The following is a 16,952-nucleotide window of genomic DNA, read 5'->3' as shown; positions in this document are numbered from 1 at the left end:
GATATGTAGGACCAACGGGGTTTTGTTAAGATATGTAGGACCAACGGGGTTTTGTTAAGATATGTAAGACCAACAGGGTAATATTAAGATATGTAGGACCAACGGGGTTTTGTTAAGATATATAGAAACAACGGGGTTTTGTTTAGATATGTAGGACCAAAAGGGTTTAACATAAGTAGGACCAACGGGGATTAAGATATGTAGGACCAACAGGGTTTTAGTAAGATATGTAGGACCAACGGGGTTTTGTTAAGTTATGTAGGACCAACGGGATTTTGTAAAGATATGTAGGACCAACGGGTTTTTGTTAAGTTATGTAGGACCAACGGGGTTAAAGATATTCAGGACCAACGGGGTTTTTGTTAAGATGTGTAGAACCAACGTGGTTTAAGATATGTAGGACCAACGGGGTTTTGTTAAGATATGTAGGACCATCGGGGTTTTGTGAAGATATGTAGGACCAACAGGGTTTTGTTAAGATATGTAGGACCAACGGGGTTTTGTTAAGATATGAAGAACCAACGGGGTTTTGTTAAGATATATAGGACAACTGGGTTTTGTTTAGATATGTAGGACCAACGGGGTTTTGTTAAGATATGTAGGACCAACGGGGTTTTGTTAAGATATGTAGGACCAATGGGATTTTGTTAAGATATGTAGGACCAACGGCGTTTTGTTAAGATATATAGGACCAACGGGGTTTTGTTAAGATATGTAGGACCAACAGGGTTTTGTTAAGATATGTAGGACCAACAGGGTTTTGTTAAGATATGTAGGACCAACAGGGTTTAAGATATGTAGGACCAACGGGTTTTTGTTAAGTTATGTAGGACCAACAGGGTTTTGTTAAGATATGTAGGACCAACGGTTTAAAGATATGTAGGACCAACGGGTTTTTGTTAAGATATATAGGACCAACGGGTTTTGTTAAGATATATAGGACCAACAGGGTTTTGTTAAGATATGTAGGACCAACGGGGTTTTGTTAAGATATGTAGGACCAACAGGGTTTTGTTAAGATATGTAGGACCAACGGGGTTTTGTTAAGATATGTAGGACCAACGGGGTTTTGTTAAGATATGTAAGACCAACAGGGTAATGTTAAGATATGTAGGACCAACGGGGTTTTGTTAAGATATATAGAAACAACGGGGTTTCGTTTAGATATGTAGGACCACCAGGGTTTAACATAGGTAGGACCAACGGGGATTAAGATATGTAGGACCAACCGGGTTTTGTTAAGATATGAAGGACCAACGGGGTTTTGTTAAGTTATGTAGGACCAACGGGATTTTGTAAAGATATGTAAGACCAACGGGGTTAAAGATATTCAGGACCAACGGGGTTTTTGTTAAGATGTGTAGAACCAACGTGGTTTAAGATATGTAGGACCAACGGGGTTTTGTTAAGATATGTAGGACCATCGGGGTTTTGTGAAGATATGTAGGACCAACAGGGTTTTGTTAAGATATGTAGGACCAACGGGGTTTTGTTAAGATCTGAAGAACCAACGGGGTTTTGTTAAGATATATAGGACCAACAGGGTAATATTAAGATATGTAGGATCAACGGGGTTTTGTTAAGATATGTAAGACCAACAGGGTAATATTAAGATATGTAGGACCAACGGGGTTTTGTTAAGATATATAGAAACAACGGGGTTTTGTTTAGATATGTAGGACCAAAAGGGTTTAACATAAGTAGGACCAACGGGGATTAAGATATGCAGGACCAACAGGGTTTTAGTAAGATATGTAGGACCAACGGGGTTTTGTTAAGTTATGTAGGACCAACGGGATTTTGTAAAGATATGTAGGACCAACGGGTTTTTGTTAAGTTATGTAGGACCAACGGGGTTAAAGATATTCAGGACCAACGGGGTTTTTGTTAAGATGTGTAGAACCAACGTGGTTTAAGATATGTAGGACCAACGGGGTTTTGTTAAGATATGTAGGACCATCGGGGTTTTGTGAAGATATGTAGGACCAACAGGGTTTTGTTAAGATATGTAGGACCAACGGGGTTTTGTTAAGATCTGAAGAACCAACGGGGTTTTGTTAAGATATATAGGACCAACAGGGTAATATTAAGATATGTAGGACCAACGGGGTTTTGTTAAGATATGTAAGACCAACAGGGTAATATTAAGATATGTAGGACCAACGGGGTTTTGTTAAGATATATAGAAACAACGGGGTTTTGTTTAGATATGTAGGACCAAAAGGGTTTAACATAAGTAGGACCAACGGGACTTAAGATATGTAGGACCAACAGGGTTTTAGTAAGATATGTAGGACCAACGGGGTTTTGTTAAGTTATGTAGGACCAACGGGATTTTGTAAAGATATGTAGGACCAACGGGTTTTTGTTAAGTTATGTAGGACCAACGGGGTTAAAGATATTCAGGACCAACGGGGTTTTTGTTAAGATGTGTAGAACCAACGTGGTTTAAGATATGTAGGACCAACGGGGTTTTGTTAAGATATGTAGGACCATCGGGGTTTTGTGAAGATATGTAGGACCAACAGGGTTTTGTTAAGATATGTAGGACCAACGGGGTTTTGTTAAGATATGAAGAACCAACGGGGTTTTGTTAAGATATATAGGACAACGGGGTTTTGTTTAGATATGTAGGACCAACGGGGTTTTGTTAAGATATGTAGGACCAACGGGGTTTTGTTAAGATATGTAGGACCAACGGGGTTTTGTTAAGATATGTAGGACCAATGGGATTTTGTTAAGATATGTAGGACCAACGGCGTTTTGTTAAGATATATAGGACCAACGGGGTTTTGTTAAGATATGTAGGACCAACAGGGTTTTGTTAAGATATGTAGGACCAACAGGGTTTTGTTAAGATATGTAGGACCAACAGGGTTTAAGATATGTAGGACCAACGGGTTTTTGTTAAGTTATGTAGGACCAACAGGGTTTTGTTAAGATATGTAGGACCAACGGTTTAAAGATATGTAGGACCAACGGGTTTTTGTTAAGATATATAGGACCAACGGGTTTTGTTAAGATATATAGGACCAACAGGGTTTTGTTAAGATATGTAGGACCAACGGGGTTTTGTTAAGATATGTAGGACCAACAGGGTTTTGTTAAGATATGTAGGACCAACGGGGTTTTGTTAAGATATGTAGGACCAACGGGGTTTTGTTAAGATATGTAAGACCAACAGGGTAATGTTAAGATATGTAGGACCAACGGGGTTTTGTTAAGATATATAGAAACAACGGGGTTTCGTTTAGATATGTAGGACCACCAGGGTTTAACATAGGTAGGACCAACGGGGATTAAGATATGTAGGACCAACCGGGTTTTGTTAAGATATGAAGGACCAACGGGGTTTTGTTAAGTTATGTAGGACCAACGGGATTTTGTAAAGATATGTAGGACCAACGGGTTTTTGTTAAGTTATGTAAGACCAACGGGGTTAAAGATATTCAGGACCAACGGGGTTTTTGTTAAGATGTGTAGAACCAACGTGGTTTAAGATATGTAGGACCAACGGGGTTTTGTTAAGATATGTAGGACCATCGGGGTTTTGTGAAGATATGTAGGACCAACAGGGTTTTGTTAAGATATATAGGACCAACGGGGTTTTGTTAAGATATGAAGAACCAACGGGGTTTTGTTAAGATATATAGGACAACGGGGTTTTGTTTAGATATGTAGGACCAACGGGGTTTTGTTAAGATATGTAGGACCAACGGGGTTTTGTTAAGATATGTAGGACCAACGGGGTTTTGTTAAGATATGTAGGACCAATGGGATTTTGTTAAGATATGTAGGACCAACGGGGTTTTGTTAAGATATGTAGGACCAAGGGGGTTTTGTTAAGATATGTAGGACCAACGGGGTTTTGTTAAGATATATAGAACCAACGGAGTTTTGTTAAGATATGTAGGACCAACGGGGTTTTGTTAAGATATGTAGGACCATCAGGGTTTTGTTAAGATATGTAGGACCAACGGCGTTTTGTTAAGATAGATAGGACCAACGGGGTTTTGTTAAGATATGTAGGACCAACAGGGTTTTGTTAAGATATGTAGGACCAACGGGGTTTTGTTAAGATATATAGAACCAACGGAGTTTTGTTAAGATATGTAGGACCAACGGGGTTTTGTTAAGATATGTAGGACCAACGGGGTTTTGTTAAGATATGTAGGAAAAAGGGGGTTTGTTAAGATATGTAGGACCAACGGGGTTTTGTTAAGATATGTAGGACCAACGGGGTTTTGTTAAGATATATAGAACCAACGGAGTTTTGTTAAGATATATAGAACCAACGGAGTTTTGTTAAGATATGTAGTACCAATGGGGTTTTGTTAAGATATATAGAACCAACGGGTTTTTGTTAAGATATGTAGGACCAACGGGTTTTGTTAAGATATATAGAACCAACGGGTTTTTGTTAAGATATGTAGGACCAACGGAGTTTTGTTAAGATATGTAGGACCAACGGAGTTTTGTTAAGATATGTAGGACCAACGGGGTTTTAAATTGTTAAAATCATCCGACGAAAACATAAAAAGCCACACACACAATACTCAATTTAGAAATTCCAACTAATCAAACCTTTGACAAAAATAAACCACAATTAATGAAATTGATGAATTAATAAAATCAGTTTTAAACTGCAAACAGCACGCAACTAGTTTACTTGATCTACACGAAGAAATATTAGGGATATTCGAATATCACAGTTTGAAAATAATTTAGAAATAAAAAAAAAAGGTGCCGTTTTTCTATATTTTTTTCTTATTCATGGATTAATAGGCATTATACATATTCATTTATGGTTGCACACAATAAAGCTAGCCATACAAAAATCCCAATCAAGCAAATGGGAGAAAAAAAACAATACGATACAACATTACAAAATCAATTATTTTCACTGGGTAAAGATATTTAGAATTACAGTACAAGCATATCAATACATCAATACGTAATTTCAATAAGTGACTTTAACCTAGGAGTTCCAGTATATATTTTGTTCATTCACACATATTATTTTTTGGGGGGCAAATATGCTACATAAAGTCAAATTGTTTTTTTTTAAATCGTAAGTCTCATTTTATCTTGCATCTTTGATATATTCTTTGCCAGTAAAGTGACTATCATAGATACTAGTTTTCATATGGACTAAAATTAACAATATCCATATTCATTGGAAGATCAATATGTGTTGCTTCATCAATTCAAACATTCAGATAGAACCATATTGATTTCTACTACAATATGACAAATCACCCAAAGTGGGTGTTCTTTAGTTTCTGGCACTTTCTTGCACTGTAAAAGCTACATTCTTAAAAGTCAATATTAGTAGATAAAACCCGGTCAATTATTCGGTATTGAAATGAACAGAGTTTTTATTGTTTTTGACACATTTAAAAACACAATTATGTATTGTTTTTGCAATTTCAAAAAATTTTATCTTAAAATTTTGATCATTTGCAATTTCAACTGAACTTTACCTTGGTTTTAAATTGTATTATACATGCCTTTTGAACCTGTGTTTGACTTGTAGAAAATGGCCATTGTTATCTTATAGTTCGTTTCTGTGTTTGTTGCATTTTAGTGTTTCTGTTGTGTCGTTGTTCTCCTCTTATATAAAAAAGAAGATGTGGTATGATTGTCAATGGGACAACTCGCCACAAGAGACCGAAAAAACACAGAAATAATCACCGTACGGAATTTAACAATAAAGAAAGCCCATACCTCTATAAAAGGCTCCGAAATGACTATGTAAAACAATTCAAACGAAAAAACTACAAAGTTGAAAAGCATTGAGGACCAAAAGTTCCAAAAAGTTGTGCCAAATATAGGGTTTTGTAACTAGGATAAGAACATCCTTATCATTTAAAATAATTCATACTTTTGCAACCAGTATTTTTTTATAGAATGACTATACATGTATAATAGATATAAATGATAAAACCGGCGACTGACTACAAAATAACAACTGATAGATACATATCTTATCACAAGCATATAAAAATTCACAGCCAAATCGATAAACGCACAAATTAAGTGACGTCACATTGGAATTTCGAAAAATTTCCCCAAAAATAGGATAGAATGAGGATAAAATTCAAGATTGGGTTTGTAATGTTGATATAACACTTATTAATAACAATAAAAATTACAATACTAATAAATATCATATTGTGGTAGCAATTAGATAATTAATTTGATCTAGCTATATCAGTATTTCTCTAAATCAAACTGTAAACTAAATATATCGTATCAATTTAGTTGAACCAAATGAACTGGATGACTAATTATCTCTACCATAACACACGAAAACAGAAAAAAAAAAGATTTACAACTACAAACGATAAAACATTTGACAAAATCCGATGAGAATAATAAATATTACATCAAAATAGGAAAATGCCGTTACAACTTACACATCTTATAGCAATGCGAATTCACACTCAGCAAAACAATCACAATCGGGTATAAGTAATGTTCGGTAATTAAACGCTGTAGAATATATGTATAATATCAAAAAGAAAAACAGCTGGTATTTTTTCCTCTTTCAGTGTCGAATCCTATAGATTGTAAACTTCTTAGTGATATTTCAATCCAATAAAATTGTTAGAATGTCGGTTTAAAATATTTCACATTTACCAAATATTACGATTCCCATCACTGTCTTTGTCATGCTTTCTTCCGTCTTTGCTTTCATTCATGTATTCAACCAACATATGTGTCAGGTAGTTAACTTACCACCACGATAGCTACCTAAGTTCTACAGTACGGTAAACAGATTATCTTTCATGGTCATGGGGTTGTTATTATGTGGGTGGGAACTTTTCTTAGAAACAACTTTGTAACATGTCCTCTTACAACATTGTTTACAAGACTTTAATACTAATATTTCTAGTAGACCTTATACTGAATACAGCAAATGTCTTTCTTATCTAGGTGCATCATAGCTCGTTTACACCAGGGTAGAGTTCCCATTATGCATTAAGCAGGTGAAGATTTCAGACTGTGACAAATATCTGTTGAAATAGATAGGTCTCACTATTGAACTCAATATTGAAGTAGTTGTCTAATATCAGGTATAATTAATTATTTAATGATATGATGCTTATACTTACTCATTAGGTGGTATTCTGAAAAAAATCAATCTAATTATAAAATAAAACATAATAAAAATAATAGAATAACATAATAAAACATAAAGAACACCAATAAATAAATATGCTACTTTATGCCACTTATATATATCACGTAGAAATAAAATTTACAGTAAATGATAAACTATGTCTTGGATCTATGATCAGTCCCTGGGGTGTCCATTTGCAATAAGAGATGATAGAACATGCCGCTAGAAAAGATCACCTTTCCAAGCTTGATAATATGTGAACAGGTTGGGAAAACTATCAGAAATATATAAAGAGGTCAATAAAGTTCCAATAACTTCGTCTGTCATTTTTATTGGTCTTCATGGCTGTGTTTAATCAACCATTTGTTTTTAACTTTTGGCACTTTTGGGTTTCCACTGTCACATTATACACCAAACGAAACCCAAACAGTATGGGGAAAGTTAACATTTTAACCTACGCAGTGTATGAAAAGATTTTTGAAAGTTAAATCATGTAAAAAGGTTTGGGTAACAGAAACAAAGCGGCACCCCCTATCAACTAAATATTGGAGTGTGCACCCACCCCGAGGATCGGTCGATCATATTGCTCCTTTAACTCAAAATCTGTTTTATTTATAAACATTATTTCAACTATAAGATATAATGAATACAATTGTGTTTATGTCAGATAATCAAATATATTAGTGTGCACTGTTGTTAATAATGTTTTGGTGTACAATTGAAAATGTTAATGCAAGATATTCTTTACAATCATCTTATAATAATTGTATTTTCATACCCCGTCCAAGAACACATTTTATTACAAAAACATTTAAATATTACAGTACAGTTCTTTGAAACAGTATTACTGTATAAATCAAAATGATAAAACGATAGAGCAGTTCAAACAAAGTTATTATTAAGATTTAATCATTAAGCATTAAATCAATTTAATAAATTAAGATTATCGTCTGCTAAACTTGAGTTATCTTTTCTTTAATTTTGAAGGACTTAAGCGTCTTTCATTTACCTACATAATTTCATTAGCGGTTTTCCCGCTTTTATTTGGTATAAAATTGCATGCTTTTCGTGATTTGTTCATTGCGTGATTTGAACTGAAGGAACACAAAAGGATAGGCTGATTCAGACACAAGATAAGTACATATGTTTTATTGATAAATAAATATAGTTATTGCAGTTGAATTTTCAGAATGATTTTATTTCTGTAATTTGTTAAGAATAATTTTATTTTATTTGAAAGTTGTTATTGCAATAGTTTGATTCTTAATTCAATGTATCGCGTTCTTGGATAGCATTTATACGAAGTAGACTATTATTTAATAGTTACATTTGTGTATACATATATTAATCATTGAATAGCATTTAAATTAAAATGCTTTGATACAGGTGATATATTTGTTTTGATTGTAATGTATGAGCGATATTCTTTAAACAGGTAATTACATGTTTGTAGTGTAAGCCGTATTAACATTTACATATCCGCTAATGTTTAATTTGATACACGTTCATCTTTTATAAGTTATTAATTGCGGATAATTAAATAAGCTTGGTAATTTAACTTGCTGTTTATAGCGACGTTTTATTTGGTTAAAAAGAACATTGCACTTGTTTTAATTGTGTTTACTTACCAACTTCAGTTGTTTAATGCATTCAAATGTATTAATTTTATTGAAGACAACGTAGTGGGTTATATGTGGTATTTAATTTATCTAAATTGAATGATTGAATAAGAACCTGAATTTATATTTTGATATATGATTAAGGCTTTTAATACTTGATGTATGTATCTAATCTGTTTTTATGATTATAATAGTTTATAACAATGCCAAGGGGTAGAGGCAGACGTCGTCGGCAGGACCCGGTTGGAGGAGGTCGAGAACTTCGTATTAGAAGGGCTCCTAGGGAACAACAGCAACCACCAGTTAGGAATGAGAGAAGGCGTCCCCAAGTTGGGGTTGATGAAGATGCCCATGTAGTAAGAAGACGGAGGATTGATGAACCTCAATTAGTTGCCTTGCAACCAGATGTAGAATTGCAAGAGAATGAACCTCTATTAGCTGCATTAGGTGAGGTTATTGAAGTTTTTGATGAACCTCTACTGATGCCTGCTTTTAATGAGGTTGATGTATTTATAAGTCAAAAGCTTAAGGATAAGATTTGGAATTTTGAATATATTGATTTGTCCCTTATGCATCGCAACAATTTCAACAGTCAAACAAATGAAAACACCATTGGCATTAATGCCGGTATGCTGGTAATACAAAACAAAGTTAAGAATAACCATACTATTACTTCTGTTGAGAATTGGACTGATTGTTTTATTGCTTATGCCCAGGTCCTTATTGAAAGGCATCCTGGAAAAGCAAGTGAACTTTTCTCATATATGTCCATAATAAAGGGTGCAGCGACTGATCACCGTGTTGCAAAATGGTATTCTTATGACCAACAATTTCGTTTGAGAGTATCAAGGGATCATACAAAAAAATGGTCATCCATAGACGGTTTTTTGGGGTTGCGTATATTAACTAACAATACTCAAAAACAACAGCAGGATAATGTTGGTTATAAATGTTATGATTTTAATTTTAAAGGTTTTTGCAATAAACGCAATTGCCAATACAGACATCTCAAATGTGGTTTTAATCATCCTGCTTTATGATGTCGTCGCTTTATGGACAATGAAGGTAATACTGGTCCATCTAGGTTTAAGAGAAATAACATTACACCTTTGGTAAACAACTCTGATAATAGACAAAACCCAAAAGGTGGTTTTAACCAGAGATAATTTACAATTTTTCAGAACTACATCCAGACCAGTTTAATATTTGGGCCCTAGGTTAATCTCCGGGTAATGTAAATGAACTATCTAAGCTTCTGGAACTATATCATGATAAGTAAAGCGCTGTTGAACTTTTGAACGGATTTAAATATGGTTTTAAAATTCATTACGAAGGTCGTAGACATTCATGTGAATATAGAAATTTGTTGTCTGTTTTGTTTTGAAAAACCCTATTGAAGCTCAAAAGAAGTTGAATAATGAGATATCATTAGGTCGAATGGCAGGCCCATTCAAACATAAACCTATTTCAAATCTTCGGTGCTCTCCTATTGGTTTAGTTCCTAAGAAAACTGGTCGACTTAGATTGATAACTCATTTATCTTATCCACCAAATTAAAGTATCAATGATTTTATTGATACTCAGTTTACCAAGGTCACTTATTCATCATTTGACAATGCAGTCAAAATTGTTAAACGAATGGGGAAATCGGCTTTAATGGCAAAAATGGATATTAAATCCGCATTTCCTTTACTTAAATGTTATCCTGGTGATTTAGATTTACTTGGCATCAAACTAAATGGTCTTTACTATATTAAAAAAACAATGCCCATGGGATGTTCTATTAGTTGTGCTACATTTGAAAATTGTTCAACCTTTTTACATTGGTCAGTTAAAAATAAAACGCATTCTGAAAATTTGGATCATTATCTTGATGATTTTATATTTGTTGGAGAAGCTCATAAAGATGACTGTCTTTTTCTTATGACTGCATTTTCAAATGTTTGTTCAAGCTTGGAAGTTCCTATAGCAAATGAAAAAACTGAAGGTCCTTGCACAAAACTGGAATGTTTAGGTTTGTTAATTGATTCAGATGAGATGTTGGTTAGAATACCAGATGATAAAATTGAAAAACTTAAAGATCAGATAAATTGGGTATTTGAAAAAAGAAAATTACTCTGAAAGAAATGCAGTCTTTAACAGGTTCGTTGGCTTTTTGTGCAAGGGCTCTGGTAGAGCATTTTTGAGGCGTTTATATGGCTCTTTTAAAAATGTTAAAAAACCTCATCATTTTATAAGATTGACCAAAGGAATACGAGATGATTTGCAAATGTGGCAATATTTTCTTAAAGAATTTAATGGCTATACATATATCCAAGATTTAGACTGGGTTTCAAATGCTGATTTACATTTGTATACAGACAGTGCAGGTGGTCATTCACTGGGTTGTGCAGCTTATTTAAATGGGTCATGGGCAATTTTACAATGGCCATATAATTGGGGCAAAGTTTTATTAAGTGACATTACTTATTTGGAAATTATACCTATTGCTTTGGCCATCTATTTATGGAAAGAAAGGTTTACGAATAAGAAGATAATTTTTCATTGTGATAATATGGCTGTTGTTACAATTTTAAATTCAAAATCTTCAAAAAATGACAGGGTTATGTTTTTGTTGAGAAAAATAGTTTTGTGGACATTATTATTCAATTTTCAATTTAAAGCGTTGCATATTTTTTCAAAAGACAATTTTATTGCTGATGCTTTATCTCGTGGACAGATGAAGAAGTTCAGAGAAGTAACAAGCAACGCCGACCCGACGCCACAGACTATTCCACAAGAATTCTTAGATCTTTTGATGTAGAAGCTTCAAAATTGTTGAATTATTCAATTTCTCAAAGTACCAGAAATGTTTATGAAAATGCATTGCATTCGTTCAATATGTTCAGGGTGGAATATTCTATTCCCCTTAGTTGGCCACCAAGTAACAGACAAATAATTCGTTATATTGGTTTTTTGTCACTAAATCATTATTCATCATCTACAACTAGATCATATATATCTGGAATAAGTTACAAATTAAAAATTCAAGGGAATGAAGATTTAACTAAATCTTTTATCATTCAGAAACTTTTGGGTGGTTGTGATAGACTTTACAAGTCTAAAGATCTTCGGGAACCTTTGACTATTGATATTTTGATTAGATTAAATGTGGCTTTGAGGCACGTGTGCTCTTCAAGATATGAAACAATATTGTTTCAAACAGCATTTAACTTAGCTTTTGCTGCATTTTTACGTGTGAGTGAATTTGCCATTACAACAAATGTTATGCTAGAGCATGTTTTACACAGGCGGCATGTTAATATTGACTATGTAAAAAATCAGCTGTTTGTTACGATAAAATTTTCAAAAACTGATCAAAAAGGGAGATCCACTACTTTAGTTGTGGAAAAAAAATGAATCAAATGAGATTTGTCCTCTACAAAGTTTGAAAGCCTTTTTGCAAATTAGACCTGGAAATGATGGTCCTCTTTTTTTGCCATATAAATGGGAAATCATTGACAAGATTTCAGTTTCAGACTGTTTTAAACAAAGGACTCAAGTTTTTGAGTTTAAACACATCTAGATTTAATACGCATTCGTTTAGAATAGGAGCAGCGACGTCAGCCTTTATGTCTGGTAAAACTGAAAATAAGATTAAAACCATGGGTCGCTGGATGTCGTCTTCATTTCAGCGCTACATTAGAATTCCTAATATTTAATTTTGCTTTCAGCAAAAAATGACATTTGGATCATTGGTTCATCTTTGGTAAAAAAGGCATCTGAACACACTCAAACTAGAGCAACTGGTATTGATCTGGGTCTGGAAAAACTTGGTTACAGTATTGTGTGGATAGGTCATTCATGAATGTTATGGGACATGGTTCCTTCAATTATAACTGCATTGTTGAATTGGAGATTGCAACCTTCAATAATTCTTATTCATTGCGGTGGTAATGATTTATGTAGCATTCAAAATGGTAAACTGTTATACAATGTTAAGGACACTTTACGTCAGTTAATGTCATCGTTACCAAACACAACTGTTATTTGGTCATACATTTTGCCAAGGCGAATTTGGAGGAATGCCATGAATAAAAAGGCAATAGAACGGTCTAGAGCCCGTGTAAATAGGGGTGTTAGATCTTACCTACACAAATTTGGGGGCAAGGCTATTGAACATACTGATTTTGATGATATCCATCCAACTCTTTTCGCTGATGATGGCGTACATCTGTCTTATATTGGCAATGACATATTTATTAATGCTATTCAGTCAGCATTAGAGTTGTTCATTAAGTATCCAAACAGATGTTTATATCCAGATGAACTTTAAACTGTTTAAGTTGTAAGCCATTGTGCATGGTCTCATGAAGTTGTATGTCAGTTGAATAATTTATTCAGTTGTTAAACGCATGTATCAAGTTGAAAGCTCTGTTGAAGATACAACAGTTTTGTTGTTAGTTGTAAATACATAGTGAATAAAGTTTTTGATGTTGTGCAAGTTGTTTATACTGTTGTACAATAAAGTTGATTACTTCGTTGAACTGTTGTATAGTATAGTTGAATTACTTCGTTGAACTGTTGTTAGTATAGTTGATATACTTCGTTGAACTGTTGTTAGTATAGTTGATATACTTCGTTGAACTGTTGTATAGTATAGTTGATATACTTCATTGAACTGATGTTTAGTTTTTGAACTCTGCTTAACTTGATATGTTTGTTCAAAACCTAGGTTTTTTCATTTTTTTTGTGTGTTAAAATGTTTTGTCATGGATTGATAAATTTTGTTGGCGATGCTTACAAACAAGTTTGTTAGCATTTGGCTGAATTTATTACAGTTGGCGTCTGGTAGCCCAGTTGCCATTTGGAGAAAACATATGATGGTTGCCCTTCAATGTTTTAATCTTGGACATTAATGAGACATTGTCGATGAATGCAAATTCATAGGCCGGTTGATAAATAGTTGTACTGTCCTAATAAATCCATGACAAAAAATTGCCAAAAATTCAAACTTACTATTTGTTGTTTTTTATTATGATTATTATTTAGTTTGTCTTACAATTTATCTTCATTTGTATAACGAAGGTAATCTGGAGTCATTGGAAATATTACGAGTAATTTCAATGGATTTGGGTTATCTTTTATCTGGTATATCGAATTCCTAAATCTATATCTATTGGTTTCTTTCGAATATTTAATAAAATTTCTTGTATCTAAACTAAAAATGTATTTATCAGATGAAGTTTGTTTACTTTTGAAAAAATCAATATATATATTTGTCTTGTATATCTGACATTTACAAAATATGTTCATTAACCAATTATGTATGTGTTTCGCCATTTGTTTGTGAATTAAAAGTTGTGTGTATCTGTGTATGTCAACGTGTATATTATATTATTGTTACATTTTGAGTTTCATCAGGGAAGATTGTTAATATTCTTACTGAGTTTACCCTCTTTAGATAAAGTATTTATCATTATGATATTACATCACATTTCTGTATCAATTCAATATGACTTTTTCAGTATATTTTTCGTTAACAAATTTTAATAGGAGTACTTACTCAGAAGTTATTTCTGTCCTGAAATGTACACAATTTAGAGTTTAATTTCTATTTGTAAATCAAAACACATATCAAAGAACCCAAGACAAAAATATAAATAATAGGCACACATATGTTTGTTTTGTAAAAGTATGGTACATTGCTATTTATACACACCGATGTTATACCATTGATAGTTTTTCTTTTAAAAAATTAAAAATACAAAGCATTCGGACAATACATCCTTCTCCTTTGTTAATAAACATAATAAGATTAGATAAATAAAATACAATTTTGGATTGAAACATCTACAGGTAGCTCATGTGGAAAACACCAAATAATACTTTACAGTTTATAATGAAAAATGGATCAACAACCAGTCTTTGCTATCATTTAAGTCTATAACAAAAGATGTTTGTTATGCACACAATCCAAAATCTAATGTGCAATAACAAAACTTGTTTACTTTTTGTATTGAGGCTAGAAAATAAAGAAAAGTAAACGTGAACCATCATATAGAAAGAATGTTTTATGCTTGTCAATAAAATAACTATTCATCATAGTTAAACTGATGGAGACATAATCCCCATGTTGTTCAATGTTTCTGTTATAATAATGGAGACAAAATCCCTATGTTGTTCACTGTTTCTGTTATAATGATGGAGACAAAATCGGCATGTTGTTCAATGTTTCTCTTATAATGATGGAGACAAAATCCCCATGTTGTTTAATGTTTCTGTTATAATGATGGAGACAAAATCCCCATGTTGTTCAATGTTTCTGTTATATTGATGGAGACAAAATCCCCATGTTGTTCAATGTTTCTGTTATAATGATGGTGACAAAATCCCCATGTTGTTCAATGTTTCCGTTATAATGATGGAGACAAAATCCCCATGTTGTTCAATGTCTCTGTTATAATGATGGAGACAAAATCCCCGTGTTGTTCAGTGTCTCTGTTATAATGATGGAGACAAAATCCCCATGTTGTTCAATGTTTCCGTTATAATGGTAGAGACAATGTTGTTCAATGTTTGTGTTATAATGATGGAGACAAAATCTCCATGTTGTTCAATGTTTCTGTTATAATGATGGAGACATAATTCCCATGTTGTTCAATGTTTCTGTTATAATGATGCAGACAAACTCCCCATGTTGTTCAATGCTTCTGTTATAATGATGGACACAAAATCCCCATGTTGTTCAATGTTTCTGTTATAATGATAAAGACAAAATCCCCATGTTGTTCAATGTTTCTGTTATAATGATGGAGACAAAATCCTCATGTTGTTCAATGTTTCTGTTATAATGATGGAGACAAAATCTCCATGTTGTTCAATGTTTCTGTTATAATGATGGAGACAAAATCCCCATGTTGTTCAATGTCTCTGTTATAATGATGGAGACAAAATCCTCTTGTTGTTCAATGTTTCTGTTATAATGATGGAGACAAAATCTCCATGTTGTTCAATGTTTCTGTTATAATGATGGAGACAAAATCCCCATGTTGTTCAATGTTTCTGTTATAATGATGGAGACAAAATCCCCATGTTGTTCAATGTTTCCGTTTTAATGATGGAGATATAATCCCCGTGTTGTTCAATGTTTCTGTTATAATGATGGAGACAAAATCCCCATGTTGTTCAATGTTTCTGTTCTAATGATGGAGACAAAATCCCCATGTTGTTCAATGTTTCCGTTATAAAAATGGAGACGAAATCCCCATGTTGTTCAATGTTTCCGTTATAATGATGGAGACAAAATCCCTATGTTGTTCAATGTTTCTGTTCTAATGATGGAGACAAAATCCCCATGTTGTTCAATGTTTCCGTTATAAAAATGGAGACGAAATCCCCATGTTGTTCAATGTTTCTGTTATAATGATGGAGACAAAATCCCCATGTTGTTCAGTGTTTTCGTTATAATGATGGAGACAAAATCCCCATGTTGTTCAATGTTTATGTATAATGATGGAGACAAAATCCCAATGTTGTTGAATGTTTTCGTTATAATGATGGAGACAAAATCCTCATGTTGTTCAATGTTTTCGTTATAATGATGGAGACAAAATCCTCATGTTGTTCAATGTTTTCGTTATAATGATAGAGACATAATCTCCATGTTGTTCAATGTTTCTGTTATAATGATAGAGACAAAATCCCTTTGTTGTTAAATGTTTCTGTTATAATGATCAGGACAAAATCCCCATGTTGTTCAATGTTTCTGTTATAATGATAAGGACAAAATCCCCATGTTGTTCAATGTTTCTGTTATAATGATAGAGACAAAATCCCCTTGTTGTTCAATGTTTCTGTTATAATGATTAGGACAAAATCCCCATGTTGTTCAATGTTTCTGTTATAATGATGGAGACAAAATCCCCTTGTTGTTCAATGTTTCTGTTATAATGATAAGGACAACATCCCCATGTTGTTCAATGTTTCTGTTATAATGATGGAGACAAAATCTCCATGTTGTTCAATGTTTCTGTTATACTGATGGAGACAAAATCCCCATGTTGTTCAATGTTTCTGTTATAATGATGGAGACAAAATCCCAATGTTGTTCAATGTTTCTGTCATAATGATGGAGAAATAATCTCCATGTTGTTCAATGTTTCTGTTATAATGATGGAGACAAAATCTCCATGTTGTTCAATGTTTCTGTTACAATGATGGAGACA

At 33.3% G+C, this 16,952-nt stretch overlaps 1 protein-coding gene across 1 annotated transcript; it reads left to right on the top strand.

Moving 5' to 3' along the window:
• The first annotated feature begins 10,920 nt into the window (after positions 1 to 10,920).
• On the top strand, positions 10,921 to 12,563 carry LOC143043832 (uncharacterized). Its single transcript, XM_076216012.1, has 2 exons — positions 10,921 to 12,057; positions 12,180 to 12,563. The coding sequence occupies exons 1-2, from the start codon at positions 11,626 to 11,628 to the stop codon at positions 12,444 to 12,446; spliced, it is 699 nt and encodes a 232-aa protein (XP_076072127.1). The 5' UTR covers positions 10,921 to 11,625; the 3' UTR covers positions 12,447 to 12,563.
• Positions 12,564 to 16,952: the final 4,389 nt, after the last annotated feature.

Source organism: Mytilus galloprovincialis, chromosome 8 (assembly GCF_965363235.1).
Source record: "Mytilus galloprovincialis chromosome 8, xbMytGall1.hap1.1, whole genome shotgun sequence".
NCBI lineage: Eukaryota > Metazoa > Mollusca > Bivalvia > Mytilida > Mytilidae > Mytilus > Mytilus galloprovincialis.
Note: the sequence above shows the minus strand (reverse complement) of the source record. Positions and strands in the feature narration are given on the sequence as shown.

What these genes read in the sequence shown, in the direction of transcription:
- LOC143043832 (XM_076216012.1), top strand. Translation starts at nt 11,626, where the DNA reads ATGTTCAGGGTGGAATATTCTATTCCCCTTAGTTGGCCACCAAGTAAC. An exon ending in GGCATGTTAATATTGACTAT is followed by an intron (nt 12,058 to 12,179) that starts GTAAAAAATCAG and finishes AAAGTTTGAAAG; the next exon opens with CCTTTTTGCAAATTAGACCT.